The sequence below is a fragment of the Papaver somniferum genome, chromosome 6 (assembly GCF_003573695.1).
Source record: "Papaver somniferum cultivar HN1 chromosome 6, ASM357369v1, whole genome shotgun sequence".
In the NCBI taxonomy this organism is placed as follows: domain Eukaryota; kingdom Viridiplantae; phylum Streptophyta; class Magnoliopsida; order Ranunculales; family Papaveraceae; genus Papaver; species Papaver somniferum.
The window spans coordinates 12,274,041-12,289,948 of record NC_039363.1 but is presented as its reverse complement, the minus strand read 5'-3'; the positions used below and the strand labels follow the sequence as shown (position 1 = coordinate 12,289,948).

The following is a 15,908-nucleotide window of genomic DNA, read 5'->3' as shown; positions in this document are numbered from 1 at the left end:
TTATCCCCTCGCAATACGTCTTCCGGCGGAAGTGAATTTTGTTTTTCTGGTAATAGGACTACCTTTGACAGCCCGTTATAAAAGCCCATGGGAAGACGTTTTCCCAAGGCCCAATCAGACTTAAAAATCTTGTTTTCCACTAGTGTTATGAACTTAATTTATGCAATTGCGATATGTCGAACAATAAATTTCTCTCAACCTATTATGTGATAAGTTCAATATTGCTTGATGAATTTAAGATTTGAGTTTTACCGAGTAAGAGCTTGTACTGAGATTTCTTCTTTGCAATGTTCATCATAATACAAAAGTAATACGACATGTATTAGTAGCTAGAATGATAGATAATATGAGTAAGTAGGATAGTCAGTCTTCACATACATTTTTTGATGAAGTTTTCGTAGACGTCTCCATTATTCTTAAGACTTCAATATTCAAGGTCGATTGATGAATTCCAATATGCAACTACCATGCTCTGTACCAAATCCGAGACTAACCTTAGTAGACTAAAAATCAAGATGTAATTTTGATCACTAAATTTTATAACAAGCTTGACATACCAAAACATGATGCTCTAACGATAAATATTTACCAACAAACTATGTGTTATTTGCTTTATATTACAAGAACTCAATGGTGCATGTAAGCATATAAAAAAAACGCATTGGTACATCTAAAGTTGGGTAGTTAATATTTATTAGTGTAAAAAATAAATACGACTAAATCCATTGGAAGAATAAACAAAAACATAATAATTAGAAAATTTGAGGTTGCTTAAAAGTTTAAACAATCATATTACTAAATTTAACTAGTGATCCTATTTATAGGAAGTTACATAATTATCCGCTAGAAGTGTAAACCTAGTGCAATGAACAGAAAGAGTTTATTTCTATTTGGAAAATGAAACTAGTCAACAAGCATGTAATTTTTAGACTCGCACAAGTCATGCCACAAGTTCATAAATCAAGTTATCACGCATATGAGTGTGCAATAAGCTCATGATAAAAAAAATAAACAAATTAAAGGGAAAGATCTTTGGGATTTTCCTCGATATAGAAACTAAACTTGATAACATAAACGTGTCTAATTTTCATTTAATCTTATTAAGCACTGAATCTGTGAACCTTCTCTTTCGGCCATGATCACATTTTAGCAAGGAAAGTGAAACAAAAATGAAAGTAATGGTATTTCAAATATTTAACAACAACATAGTTTTTAAATTTATCGGTCGGCATCCACTGCCACCAAGGATTTGTTTCTTTATCATTCTATTAATTTGATGGGCACGTTTGTTTTATGAGTAAGTGTATAATATAATGTGTTTTTCATAATTCTGTCATTAGTTACTTCAATTCTGATTGTTTAGTACTCTTTTAGTCTTCTTCGTCGATTAAAAGCTACTGTTTTTCGTGAGGTTGTTGAGGCAGTAAAAATATTTCATTCAAGGTTATGGATAATGCAGGAGATGAGTATATGAAATTGACTAAGAGTATCATGGTGAGGAGAGATTATAGTCATAGTACACCAGTCCCATCATTATTATGAGGAGGAGAAAGAAGACCAACAAGAGGATAATGAAATAAATAGTTAATCACGTCTTACTATGTATATGTTTCGAATTAAGGAAGGTGGCCAGGAATGAAGCTCTCTGGTTTTCCCCCGATGAAGAGGGGAGGGGTGTGCTCGTATGCGGTGTGTGCCACGAAAAATAAGGAGAGAAAAAGCGACGAATTTTGAAGTTCTATGTTAAGGCTGAAACAACAGATGGTATCACAAGAAATTATTCCGAATTCAAGAATCAAAATGGTTTTGATGATCATTATAAGAACGCAAAACCTGATTTCTCATAATTCGAATTGATTACTAGATTTGGTTATTATTCGCAAAAAATACGAGGAAAAGAATCCCCCATCAGATACAAGTAAAAAAACTCATCAATTTTATATAATAATAAAAATTTAAGTTTGTCTAGTATAAAAATTCCCGAAAATTTATATACTAGTGCTTTAACTAAGCAATTAATATTAACATTAGCGAAGAAGATAAAGATGCCGAAAAAAAATTTCACTTAGCAGATGTGGATGCCTAGCGTAACTCTGCACCTACCTCCAATCCATTGGTGTACGTACCTAAAAAAAACTGATGAGCATGTCCGAACCCATAGATTCGATTCCAAATGCTCACCCCTATTCACTACCTACCCAACCTAACAAATACTATAATAAGTATGACTTCGGCCATATCCATAAGATATATTAATGAAAACCAATATCTGAACATCTAACTTGGGATGATGCCAGGACTGATGATGGTGGAGGCAGAAACTTACCTACTTATTGAGCCAGTTGTTTAGGGGAGACAAATAAGGAGTCAGCTAAGTTGCATGGACAATCGCCAATCTTGCTATAGGCTATATATGACCTTGCCTCTTACCCTAAATATTATAAAAAGAGGTAAGATAGTAATTAGGTGTTGTTTGACGAATCCCAAATAATAAATCAAAAAAGTTGGGTTGGGTGGAAAAATGTTTGTGTGCCTAATAGTGGTGGTGGTGTTGAGATTAAAAAGTTGAAATAAATGAACAATGGTCTTCATGAAAAATGGATATGGAGGAATGATGTAGAGAATAATTCTCTTTGGAGAAGGATTATAAACCAAAAATCTAGTGGTGACACTAAGCCTTATATCTTAACTTGACAAAAAAAACTGTAGGGATGAGCTTATAGACTGGTGTTCTCAAAAACAATGCTCTTGCACGTGGACAATAATTTTGTCATTCATGTCAATAATACTAAAGATGTTTGGTTTGGAAATAAAAATGGGTAAATAGTCAATCTCAGAAGGTTATATTTAGATATGTGTAAAATTTGTAAATTAAAAGATGTTACTATGCAAGAGGTGTATATAAATGAAAAGGGACGGAATCTGATTTTCGTAGGGCTATGAAAAATCTTGAGGTGGATGAGGTATCTAAGTTAATTCCTTAATTTCCATCCTTTAACTTGGACAATGGTGATGATCATAGAAGATTGGCTTTTCGAAGATATTTTCTTTGTCGAGAATGTTGCAAGGCTTTGAAGGATGGTATTTTTATTTCTTTCTCTCACAAAAGTCTGTGGAGTCCACAAATTATACATAAAGTTGTTTTTTATCTGGTGTCTCCATCATAATGTCGATCCAACTTTCAATATTGAGGAATTCAGAAGTGGTGAATGGGCACTTATTGTGCAAGAAAGATGTTGAATCTAATCACTATTTGTTCTTTCATTATCAGACTACTAGATCAGTTTGGTTATATTTTTTTGGAAATGTATAAATTGCAATGAGTTTCCCAACAGTCTGTCAGACATATGATATGGGAATATAACAACAAAATGGGTACTCACTTGTCTAGAAGAAGTGGATTATGGGATTTTTTTTTCATATTTACTATTTGGTGGACTATCTGGATTAAGAGAAAACAAAAAGGATTTTCAATGACAAGGAATATGAATGAGATCATTGATGTTGTTAAAATTTTCATGTTTAATTGGTATGTTCTAACTTATTTGAGGATAGTGCTTTGAATTTTATTTTTAGCAATTGGGTGTTGTTTTAGGCATTATGTAGGGATATAACTCTTATGTGAGAGTTTTGTATTTTTTTTTCTCAGTTCCATTATTTCCTTAACATCATAAATGTCTTTCCAATCTGTTGCCACTTTTGCGGTCAAAGAAAAAAAGGAAAAAAAAAGAAGATCGTCTGGCATGCGTAAACATGATTTTGGTATAAAGTGTTGAAGAAATAGAGTAATTGAATTTTGGAACTATTTTAACCAAAAAGTCGGGTGACTTAAAAACATAATTATAAGAGAGTTTAGAAACCTTTCGTGAACTGTTCGTGAACTTTTCACGAAACATAATTTATAAGAGAATTTAAAACATAATTAAACGGGTTTTGATGAAAACTGTTCGTGAACTGTCCGAAACAGTTTGTGAATATTTTGTCGTCTCCAAATTTAGAAACCTTTTGTTTTGAAAAGTTCACGAATTTTCAAAAAGAGTTTGTGTACTCAAGTAAAAAAGTGTCCAAAACACTCTTAAGTCAACCATTTCGCAAACTGAACAAATCAGTTCATTTAATATCGAGATAAAAAGTATCCAGTAACATCTCAATTACGACCAGTTCGTGTATGTGAGTTAATTAGAGAATAATTCATTAAGTCTTGTTATTTATAAGTTCCAAATTTGTGAACTAAGCAAATTAATTCGTGAACATAAAAAACTAATTTGATATCTCCTTACATTAGTGGAAAATGCAAAAAAAAAAGTCTGCCTAAAAATCGTATAAAACGACTGCTTACGGGATCCCATATTGTAGTCTTATTTCCTGAAACGACTGGTCTTTGGAGCCCTATAAGTTTTTAAATTACGGCTTCCTCAAACAGTCGCATGCTAGTACTGATATACATAGTCTCACTGGATCATATTTTATAAAAAAATAAAATAAATTGATTCAGCTGGATTCCAAAACTGACCCAGCTGAATCAAATAAAATAGCAATGAACAAGAAACTAAACTTCAATTTACATTCAAACACAACCTGAATTCTTAAGTTGAAATCATTCCCATTCAATTAAAGTTAGAATTCATTATATGTACAACGCACTGATCATAGCATGGATTCATAATCCGCAAAAAATTATAAACAAAACCTGAATAACCAATACAAGTTCAAAGTTTTCTTAAAGATAATTAAGTACAAAATAACAAAATGACAAACTATCTGATGAGAACTGAGCCGCACAACTCAGAATCGCATACTTGCAGCAAAAATAAGCTTGTGCATTAGTTTACAAACTAATTTCAACACGAGAAGAATGGACTATTCAGAGATAATAGAAAAAACAATGTGCAATTCCTTCACCATACATAGCATGACCTACGCATAAAAGGATTGTGTACAAGACTAATACAAGAGATGCTAGGGTATGCTAACAAGGGATTACTCTTTAAGTATTCTGAACAGCTTGATTCATAAAAAAATTCAACTAGAAGTTTGTACAAGTTAAATGTCCACCAACCATTAATTCATTCCGAGGTTTCAACTACTTGAAGATCCTTTATGCGGAGAAATAAAAATTGCAGGTTCTTAAGACAAACATAAGAAAATAAATGGAGCCAATGTGTACCTTGTTACCCCTGAACTTAGTCTAACATCTCTGGTTAACTATGCATGGATTACAAAAGTATGAACTTTGATAGTCCATGGCTGAGACAGAGTTTAAGTAATACATTGACAAAACAAATACAATTGCTTATACAAACTTGAACAACAGATAAACTCACCTTGTTAAGGAACAGGGTCTCCGACAATACAGTAAGGGTATTACTGCAAGTTTCATCATCTTCACAGAAAAATCATTTCATCTGGATTAAGCTTTCACGACTACAACCAAACTAAAGTAATCAGATCCTATATTCAAATGATCATAAGATAAAATCAAAATAGTTAACCTGGTAGAATCCAGTGGAACTGAACCCAAGACATAAATTGAGAAGGCCAGTAGACACGCCATTTAGGATACCAAAGCATTACAGTTTCGGTATCAATTGCCTTGGTCTCAAAAACATTGAATCTTCGTGCCACATGAAGTGTGCTTATTGTAACCATTAGATGCCAACTATTTAATGTTATAGCTGCAAATAAAAGAGAGGTTGAAGTTAAAAAGAATGAATCAGAAGATTTCAAGACACAAATACGTTGTAAATGTAAATCGATAATACATTAAAATATAACTGGGCCCGTGAAACTGAAATGCCTAATCCCCGTCATGTTGGAATCACACCAAAACTAGTGAGCATTCTACAGATCAAGAAATGTAATTTTTCGTAGGCGCTAATTTTGGGAGATAGGTCTGCACACTTTATTAGAAGTATAAACACTAAGATCTCGAATGCATACTTTATTAGAAGTATAAACACAAAAAAAAGATGAGCCAGACCACCTGAATAATCATGACAGCTGCGAATTGACCAAGCGACGAAAACAGCTGTACTTGAATCACTGGATCCTTCTTGTGTTAGAACATGTTTAGGTACCACCCAATAACCCAACCAAGCTCCAGCGAGCATAAGACAAACCAACAGACCGGTACAACTGCAATTTATTGGAAACAAGGAAAGCCATTACCAAGTGTTACTTAACTACTGGATCATGATCAATAAGCTTATATTAGCTATTTTATCCAACATTAGTATATTAATTCTACTTAGCATTCCACATGTTCATTCCATCCATATAAGAAGCAATCAATAACTCTGCTTTCATTTTTCAGGGGTTACAAGAATCCCCTATACTATGGAAAAATTGTAAGAAAAAAAATTAAAAATTAAAGAGTGCACAAGTGAAGGGAAGTTCATAAGCTAACTAAAAAACAAAATCCCTGACGTAATAACTACTTGCATTTGCAAACAGGTCTAGAATGAACAGAACAAAATATAAAGAAGCTTATGCATAAACACCACCATTGTGATAGAGTACTTGGAAGATCCATTCAGCACATTATTCCCCTTATCATCTAAAATTAGAAGGCAGGTTATAACTGCAATCTACTGTCCAAGTTCCAAGACGAACTAGAACAATGACATAAAAATTGCCAATGGACACATAGACGTTAAGTAATAACATAAAGCAGAGAAAACTTAGATAGAGGATTTTACATATCTTTGCTGACCCAATCTCCACAAGCACCGACTTTAATAAACCAGGTTAGTAACGAAGAAGAAAAGATCCAATTCCTACCTGGAGAAAGTGCTAAATATTTTCATTTTTCATTAAAAAAATTAGACTATGGTCACTAAATAATGACATATAGCATCCCCAGTCAGGCTTTTCAATTTTCAATCTTGTAACTGACAATTTGGGTACTTACTGGACAATAATTTCCAACTAATTCATTCGACCATTAATGACGAAAGAATAGCGATGCACCCGTTTTTTCTCAATATCTGTTATCAGTTTTTTCTCCCACCGGATACAACATTTGTGGTTAATCTTGCTAATAGAGTAGTGAGTATTGTTGTTATGTAAATGTTGGGGTTTCTAGAAGGGAAAATATTGAAATTTAAAAATGCAAAAAAACTAATAACAGAGAAGAAAGTAATTAGGTATTTCAATCTCACGGGTCCATTTATATCCTGCAAAAAAGTTCTTATCGAAGACCTTGCATAATGCAAGCCATGCAAACCTGCAAGTAATCGACCAAAGAAACACAAATCAAATCCAGTTTCTTTCTTCAAAATTCAAACTTTGCAAATAATTCAAATGAGAATTTCAGGGAAAGGTAAACGGCACGACATACTAGCATAGTTTCAACTTCTCACAGTACATATGCAATACATGAAGACAGTATACTCTGTAGATAGGATACAATGATCAACACAAAGTAGTTCAATTTCTAAAGCTATTAGGTATGATGTTATAACCAATCTCAAGAGAACCCACACAACAGACATCCAATCAATTAATCAAACAAGCATCCTATTGAAAATCTAACACACGAAGATATTCTCAACATACAAGCTTCATAGGATATAAATCTAAAGTCAATCTGGGCTAGTATTCTTGTCATTTTAGGATTAGAAATCATCATACATACAAACACAGATTTTCCAAAATTGATCACCATCTATTTTTAAGTGACCGCTATTAGGATGATCGACCTCATAGTCAAAGTTGGATAAAAACCACTAAAGATTTAACCAATAAATCCGGAATTCTTAACAGATCAAGCATCAACCATTCTGTATTCCTTCTTATGTTCTAAAAATGTTTAATTCACGATATAGAACCCAACCCATAAACAAATAATCATCTAGTATATCATTTTGTCACATCAAACATGCTCTTTCACCCAAAATCCTAATCTACCTATTCAATAAAACCCATAACGGAAAAGAAGATGAAAAGTTAAAAACCCATTCCAAAAATGAATCACTATTATAGACAATTAAAATCAATCAAAATTCCCAGATCTAAACTCTAAAAAAGCAAAAACTGATAAACTACAGAATCCCTAATTGGAGAAATTGAAATCAGATGAAGCAATAATCTGTATATACATTTTTAATTGTTAGGACATAGCCACCAGGAACACCTCCAATAATACCATCATCGACCGATTGCAGATAAGTTGTTAACTACAAAACCCTCAAAATTAAAATTAAAGATATAGATGGTTGTAACAATCATAAACCAAGTAATACGAGAAAATGGAAAAAAATAAATTAGGGATTTAGTTTATCATTCACCTTCGAAGACGAAAAAGACGACCTCGAATAGATCTGTTGAGAGAATAGATTGATTTGATTTACTTGATTTTAGTAGATGCAAAGGGTTTTTCTGTGCTCTTCTCTAATGACTGATAGAGAATCATGATTGTTCTCCGATGGTTTCAGTAGAGGGTTTCTAGATTTATTTTTGTTCAGCAGGTTTGAAAGTAAATGAGGAGAGAAATAAAGGACCCGAAGATGATGGTACTCGATAGAAACAAGGCATGGGTTATTTCATCTACATGCTGCCTCGATATCTGTTTCACAGAAACTCCAACTCTCGCAGTCGTAACACAAATCCCGCTGTCCATCTCTTTCATTCATTAAATATCCCCTCGCAATACGTCTTCCGGCGGAAGTGAATTTTGTTTTTCTGGTAATAGGACTACCTTTGACAGCCCGTTATAAAAGCCCATGGGAAGACGTTTTCCCAAGGCCCAATCAGACTTAAAAATCTTGTTTTCCACTAGTGTTATGAACTTAATTTATGCAATTGCGATATGTCGAACAATAAATTTCTCTCAACCTATTATGTGATAAGTTCAATATTGCTTGATGAATTTAAGATTTGAGTTTTACCGAGTAAGAGCTTGTACTGAGATTTCTTCTTTGCAATGTTCATCATAATACAAAAGTAATACGACATGTATTAGTAGCTAGAATGATAGATAATATGAGTAAGTAGGATAGTCAGTCTTCACATACATTTTTTGATGAAGTTTTCGTAGACGTCTCCATTATTCTTAAGACTTCAATATTCAAGGTCGATTGATGAATTCCAATATGCAACTACCATGCTCTGTACCAAATCCGAGACTAACCTTAGTAGACTAAAATCAAGATGTAATTTTGATCACTAAATTTTATAACAAGCTTGACATACCAAAACATGATGCTCTAACGATAAATATTTACCAACAAACTATGTGTTATTTTTTTATATTACAAGAACTCAATGGTGCATGTAAGCATATAAAAAAAACGCATTGGTACATTCTAAAGTTGGGTAGTTAATATTTATTAGTGTAAAAAATAAATACGACTAAATCCATTGGAAGAATAAACAAAAACATAATAATTAGAAAATTTGAGGTTGCTTAAAAGTTTAAACAATCATATTACTAAATTTAACTAGTGATCCTATTTATAGGAAGTTACATAATTATCCGCTAGAAGTGTAAACCTAGTGCAATGAACAGAAAGAGTTTATTTCTATTTGGAAAATGAAACTAGTCAACAAGCATGTAATTTTTAGACTCGCACAAGTCATGCCACAAGTTCATAAATCAAGTTATCACGCATATGAGTGTGCAATAAGCTCATGATAAAAAAAATAAACAAATTAAAGGGAAAGATCTTTGGGATTTTCCTCGATATAGAAACTAAACTTGATAACATAAACGTGTCTAATTTTCATTTATATCTTATTAAGCACTGAATCTGTGAACCTTCTCTTTCGGCCATGATCACATTTTAGCAAGGAAAGTGAAACAAAAATGAAAGTAATGGTATTTCAAATATTTAACAACAACATAGTGTTTTAAATTTATCGGTCGGCATCCACTGCCACCAAGGATTTGTTTCTTTATCATTCTATTAATTTGATGGGCACGTTTGTTTTATGAGTAAGTGTATAATATAATGTGTTTTTCATAATTCTGTCATTAGTTACTTCAATTCTGATTGTTTAGTACTCTTTTAGTCTTCTTCGTCGATTAAAAGCTACTGTTTTTCGTGAGGTTGTTGAGGCAGTAAAATATTTCATTCAAGGTTATGGATAATGCAGGAGATGAGTATATGAAATTGACTAAGAGTATCATGGTGAGGAGATTATAGTCATAGTACACCAGTCCCATCATTATTATGAGGAGGAGAAAGAAGACCAACAAGAGGATAATGAAATAAATAGTTAATCACGTCTTACTATGTATATGTTTCGAATTAAGGAAGGTGGCCAGGAATGAAGCTCTCTGGTTTTCCCCCGATGAAGAGGGGAGGGGTGTGCTCGTATGCGGTGTGTGCCACGAAAAATAAGGAGAGAAAAAGCGACGAATTTTGAAGTTCTATGTTAAGGCTGAAACAACAGATGGTATCACAAGAAATTATTCCGAATTCAAGAATCAAAATGGTTTTGATGATCATTATAAGAACGCAAAACCTGATTTCTCATAATTCGAATTGATTACTAGATTTGGTTATTATATTTCTTATTATCGGTTGTTGGGTTTGCTATGTCTTGTAACATTGGCTTTCGCTGGGTTTTTTTTCTTCGTGATAAAGGAATTTGAATGAGAATTTTTTGCAGAAAGCTTTCCACGAATATTTGGAAGTAATAGGGATTAAACCCAGCAACATCAAATTCTTATATGACTACATGATTGAGAGAAAGTACATGAAATGCATTACGTTGTTGAAGGACTTGAAGAATTTCGTTACCAGCTAAATTTATTCAAGTACTAGTATTACTCTTAGTTTTTCATATTCTAACAATAAACATCTTCTAGGGAAACATAAAAAACATCTTAAACAATATAAGTCCCCTAAAATTTCATGTTTCTCATATGTGATTTATATGGTATAAACCGGATACCCACCCGTAAAAAATTGAAGATCATGTTCGAACCCGCAGATTCGATTCCAAATGCTCACCCCTATGCACTACCGATCCAACCTAAAAAATACTATAACAAGTATAACTTCGCCCATGTCCACAAGAGATATTACATGAAACCAATATATGAACCTCTAACTTGGGATGGTGTCAGGACTAATAATAGTGAGGCAGAAACTTACCTATCCATTGAGTCAATTGTGTAGGGGAGACAAATAAGGATTTAGCTAAGTTGCATGGAAAATCGTCGATCTTTCCATATGCTAGCTCTGACCTTGCTTTTTACCCTCAATATTGGAAAAAAAGGTAAGTTAGTAATGAGGCATTGTTTGGCGATTCTCAAATAATAAATATGTTGGGTGAAATAGTGTTTGTATGCCTAATAATGGTGGTGGTGTTGAAATTAAAAAGTTGATACCAATGAACAATGGTCTTCATGCAAAATGGATATGGAGGAATGGTGTAGAGAATAATGCTCTTTGGAGAAGGATTATAAATCAAAAATTTAGTGGTGACTGGTGACACTAAGCTTTATATCCTAACTTGACAAAAAAAAAACAATGGGGATGAGCTTATGGACTAATGTTCTCAAAAACGCTGCTCATATGGAAAATACTTTTGTCATTCATGTCAATAATACTACCAGATGTTTTCTTTGAAAATACAAATGGTTAAATAGTCGATCTCAGAAGACTTTATTTTAGGTTTGTATAAAATTTGTAGATTAAAAGATGTTACTATACAAGAGTTGTATATAAACGAAAAAGGACGGAATTTGAATTTCGTTCGGGTTTGAAGAATCATGGAGTGGATGAAATAGCTAAGTTAATTACTTTATTTCCATCTTTTAACTCGGACAATGGTGATGATCATAGAAGACTGTCTTTTCGAAGATATTTTCTTTGTTGAGAAGTGTTGCAAGCTTTTTAAGGATGATATTTTTATTTCTTTCTTTCAGAAAAGTCTGTAAAGTCCACAAATTCCACAAAAAGTTTTTTTTTTTAATCCGGTGTCTTTATTATAATGTCGATCCAACTCTAGATAAACTGGGGAATTCAGTAGTGGTGAATGGATGCTTATTGTGCAAGAAGATGTTGAATCTAATCACCGTTTATTCTTTCATTATCAGACTACTAGATCAATTTGGTTATATTTTCCTGGAAAGGTATAAGTTGCAATGAGTTTCCCAACAATCTGTCAGAAAAACAATATGAGAATATAACAAGAAAATGGATACTCACTTGTCTAGAAGAAGTAGATTATGAGACTTATTCACATTTGCTATTTGGTGAATTATTTGGATTATTAGAAGAAAAAAAGGGTTTTCAATGGCAAGGAATATAAATGAGAACATTGATTTTGTCAATTTTTTATGTTCAATTGGTATGTCTCCTCTAACTTATTTGAGGATAATACTCTCAATTTTATTTTTAGCAATTGGTTGTTGTTTTATGTACTATTTAGGGATAACTCCTATATTAGAGTTTTGTATTATTGTTTTCCTCAATTACATTATTTCCTTAATGACATAAATGTCTTTTTAATCTACACAAAATTGGTTAAAAAGACCGAAATCAACAATTCCTGGGTGAAATGGACAGTTAGATTTTGATACTGTTTAAATGGACAAAATGTAAAAATATGCAGGATGTAACCAGTTTCATCGTGCCCATTTTCAAATATTTTTTCTTAATTTTAATTTACACTGGATGTATCCAGTTTCATCCTTGCTATTTTTTAAATTTAAGCTAGGATGAAACCAGTCTTACTATTTTTTTTTTGCCATTTCACCCAAACTATTTTTTACTCGTCCATTTGAACCGTGATTTAAAAATATTTGGACAAATGACCCATTTTCCGTTTAATCTATTGCCACTTTTGCGGTCAAAAGAAATGAAAGTAAAAAAAAAAGATCATCTGGCAAGCGTAAACTATGTAACTTTTCTAAACAGAATTTTGGTATAAAATGTTGAAAGAAATAAAGTGACTGAACTTTGACACTAGTTTAACCATAAAGTCGGCTGAATTAAAGACATAATTATAAGAAAATGTACTTTTTAAACGGGTTGTGATAAAAACTCTCCAAACGACTAACTCGAATGATCAAGATTTGTTATTACAAACCTTTAAACACATGAAACAATATATTAAGCCCAAGTCCCATACTAAGTTCTGGGGTGAATGTTTGGGATCCAATTCCTCGATAATTGATCCAACCTATTCGTTTCTTTGCATATGGGTGTCCAATCCGTACAATGCACTAGATGGAGGTCCAGCATGTAGGATCCAGTGGATTTTGGATTAAGTGCGGTTGTTATCTTTAAAATCCCTTGGACATCTGCATCATTACATCAAGGGTATATATAAAATTTCGCAAGTTATAGGAAGAATATAATATCTACATGTGATTAATGCACATTCAGCTTATCTCTTCAACATTTACTTTCATCGAAATTTTTCTATTTTTCACCTTGAAGTAATGACTTGTTGTGTTAATTATTGTGCTTACAAATTTCCGCGTATTTAGATTTACTAAGTATACATTGGATGTTTCAAAAAAAGTTATATAATACATTGGATTATCCACATTGGATTCGTCCATCCGTGCATACAATTAATACAAATTCGTTGGATATTAGATTAAATGCGGATGTCAAACTTGGAATCCGTCATTATTGGACTAGATGCGACGAGGTAAAAAATGGTCCAATCTCGACCATGTCACTATTCAGAAAAAGTTTAACACAAAATTGGTCAAAAAGACCAAAACAAAAAATTCCTGGGTGAAATAGATTCTTAGCTTTTGATACTGTTTATATAGCCAAAAATCAAAAATATACTGTTTATATAGCCAATTTGGATATTTGGCCTAGGAAAATTAAAATAAAAAGATATGTCTTACCTAAAATACCCCTAACCTTCTAAACTCTTCTTTTCAAAGAGAATTTATTTCTCTTTTCAAAACCCCCCCGTCCCGGCAGAGCTCGTTTATTCCTCACCTGCAGAATTCGATCGAAAGTTCAGAGCTCGTGTCTTTTTCAGATTTGGTTGATCAATCATGGTGATTAACGATTGTTGAATAGTTTGTTGAATCGAAGTTTCAATTGGAGTTTCAACTGTTGAATCGAAGTGTCATCTAATAGCGTCGAACGGTAAATTTCAATTGAAATAATTTTGATTTGGTTTATGTCCAATTGAAGTTTCTCTGTCGATTTTGAAGTAATTTTTAGTTGTTGATGATTTTTTATGAATTTGAAGATTAATCTTTGTTAATTTTTGATTTTAGTTGTTGATTTGGAATATCCAGAGTTTAGTTGATTATGTGACATTATTTGGGTTTGTCTCGAATCATGTTTTCTAGGGTTTAGTAATCTTATTTTCAATGCAATATACACAGATGCAAACCAATTTTGGGTTTAGGTTATTATTAGGATTTCTCCTTTACGTTACACAACCACAGAGATGTTATTGAAAGACCTAGAGATGTTATTGTGAGCAATTGGAATCAAAAATACCTTACACAACCACAGATTATGCATGCAGTTGTTGATGCTTATGTTACTTTCAAGATTGGTGATGAACTCTGGATTGATTGATTGGTTCTTGTTATTTGGGGGTATTTACTGATGATAACTTGGTTGAGTGTTAGAGGCTTAAGGGAAATAGAACTTTGCTAGTAAATACATAGTAACTTGCTGAAGGAGAAAGTATTATACAGAACTGTTTAGAGCAATACTCGTAGTCGTAGAAGTACATAGTAATTTATGACAGCTTCTTTGGTGGTACATTGTGCCAAAAGGGTACTTTGATGGTACACAGATGCAAACCATTTTTGGTTTTAGTTAATTTATAGGGCATTGTACACAGATGTTCGTTTATTCGTGATGAGCAAATCTGGATTCCAAGGAGGAGAACATCTGCGTTTTTTTGAAGAGGGATTCGTGATATTTAATTGTAGTACATAGAGCATTGTACTGATACATCATTTACTAGGAGATGAACAAGTATTAGTGTAAGCTTACTGTAGTTGGATCGTCAACTATACTCTTCTACATCATTTATTATGAGATGTACATTTCAGAAGAACCATCACTGCTCTGATCCAACTAGCTTACACTAATAGATGTTGTTGTAGCGAGAACAACGCATTATAATGGTTAGGAGATGCCGCTGTAGCGAGATTATAATGGTTGTTGAGAGAGTGGAAGAGATGTTGGAGTATGGGTTGTATGAATGCAGTTGGTGGTCACATTGTATGCTTGTAACTGCTGCTTATTTGTTTACATATTATTTTTTTCTTTGTTTATTGTCAATTGAATACATCCAGATTTATTTATATTTGTTTTATATATTCCCTGTAGATGGATCGTCATTTTCTCTGTGTGGTTATCCGGGGTACCGATGCGTGTCCATACCAAGTTACTACGAAGTCAACAGTTGATGAGTTGAAGGCGCATGTCTGTTCTTATTGGAATATCATTTTACCAGACTCAATTCAGTTTGTATTTGACTATGAGGGGAGAAGCAATGTTGTTGACAGTGATGTGAAGCTCTGTTCTTTCTTGTTATTGTGTATTGTTAACCAGTTGTCTTTCTTGGAGCTTCGTTTATTTGAACGCGTTCCTCTTCGTTCTCCTGATTTTGTTCGTGAACCTACTACGAGCGAGTTTCGTTTAGCACCAGACCCTAGCAGAGATCAGTTGGTTAATCCTTGTCATCTTCCGAGCAGCAGTAGAATGAGCGAGTTTCGTTTAGCACCAGACCCTACCAGAGCTCAGTTGGTTAATCCTTGTCATCTTCCGAGCAGCAGTAGAATGAGCGAGTTTCATTTAGCACCAGACCCTAGCAGAGATCAGTTGGTTAATCCTTGTCATATTCCGAGCAGCAGTAGAATGAGCGAGTTTCGTTTAGCACCAGACCCTAGCAGAGCTCAGTTGGTTAATCCTTGTCATATTCCGAGCAGCAGTAAAGTTACTCCTACATCTATA

The 15,908-nt window shown here is 33.2% G+C and overlaps 1 protein-coding gene across 6 annotated transcripts; it reads right to left on the bottom strand.

Annotated features, from left to right (window-relative positions):
- Window positions 1–5,214: 5,214 nt before the first annotated feature.
- On the bottom strand, window positions 5,215–8,542 carry LOC113286938. 6 transcript variants are annotated; one of them, XM_026535584.1, is made up of 7 exons: window positions 8,289–8,542; window positions 8,100–8,187; window positions 7,161–7,225; window positions 6,699–6,780; window positions 5,984–6,135; window positions 5,493–5,675; window positions 5,215–5,383 (listed from the first exon to the last, which is right to left on the bottom strand). In XM_026535584.1, coding segments are annotated over exons 2-7 (651 nt in total). In that variant the 5' UTR covers window positions 8,102–8,187; window positions 8,289–8,542; the 3' UTR covers window positions 5,215–5,216. The 6 variants fall into 6 exon arrangements, 3 of the variants coding, with proteins under 3 accessions (XP_026391369.1, XP_026391368.1, XP_026391370.1); XM_026535583.1 differs by having other exon boundaries at window positions 8,100–8,177; XR_003329586.1 differs by having other exon boundaries at window positions 5,215–5,675; window positions 6,911–7,225; window positions 8,100–8,177.
- Between the last annotated feature and the right edge of the window lie 7,366 nt (window positions 8,543–15,908).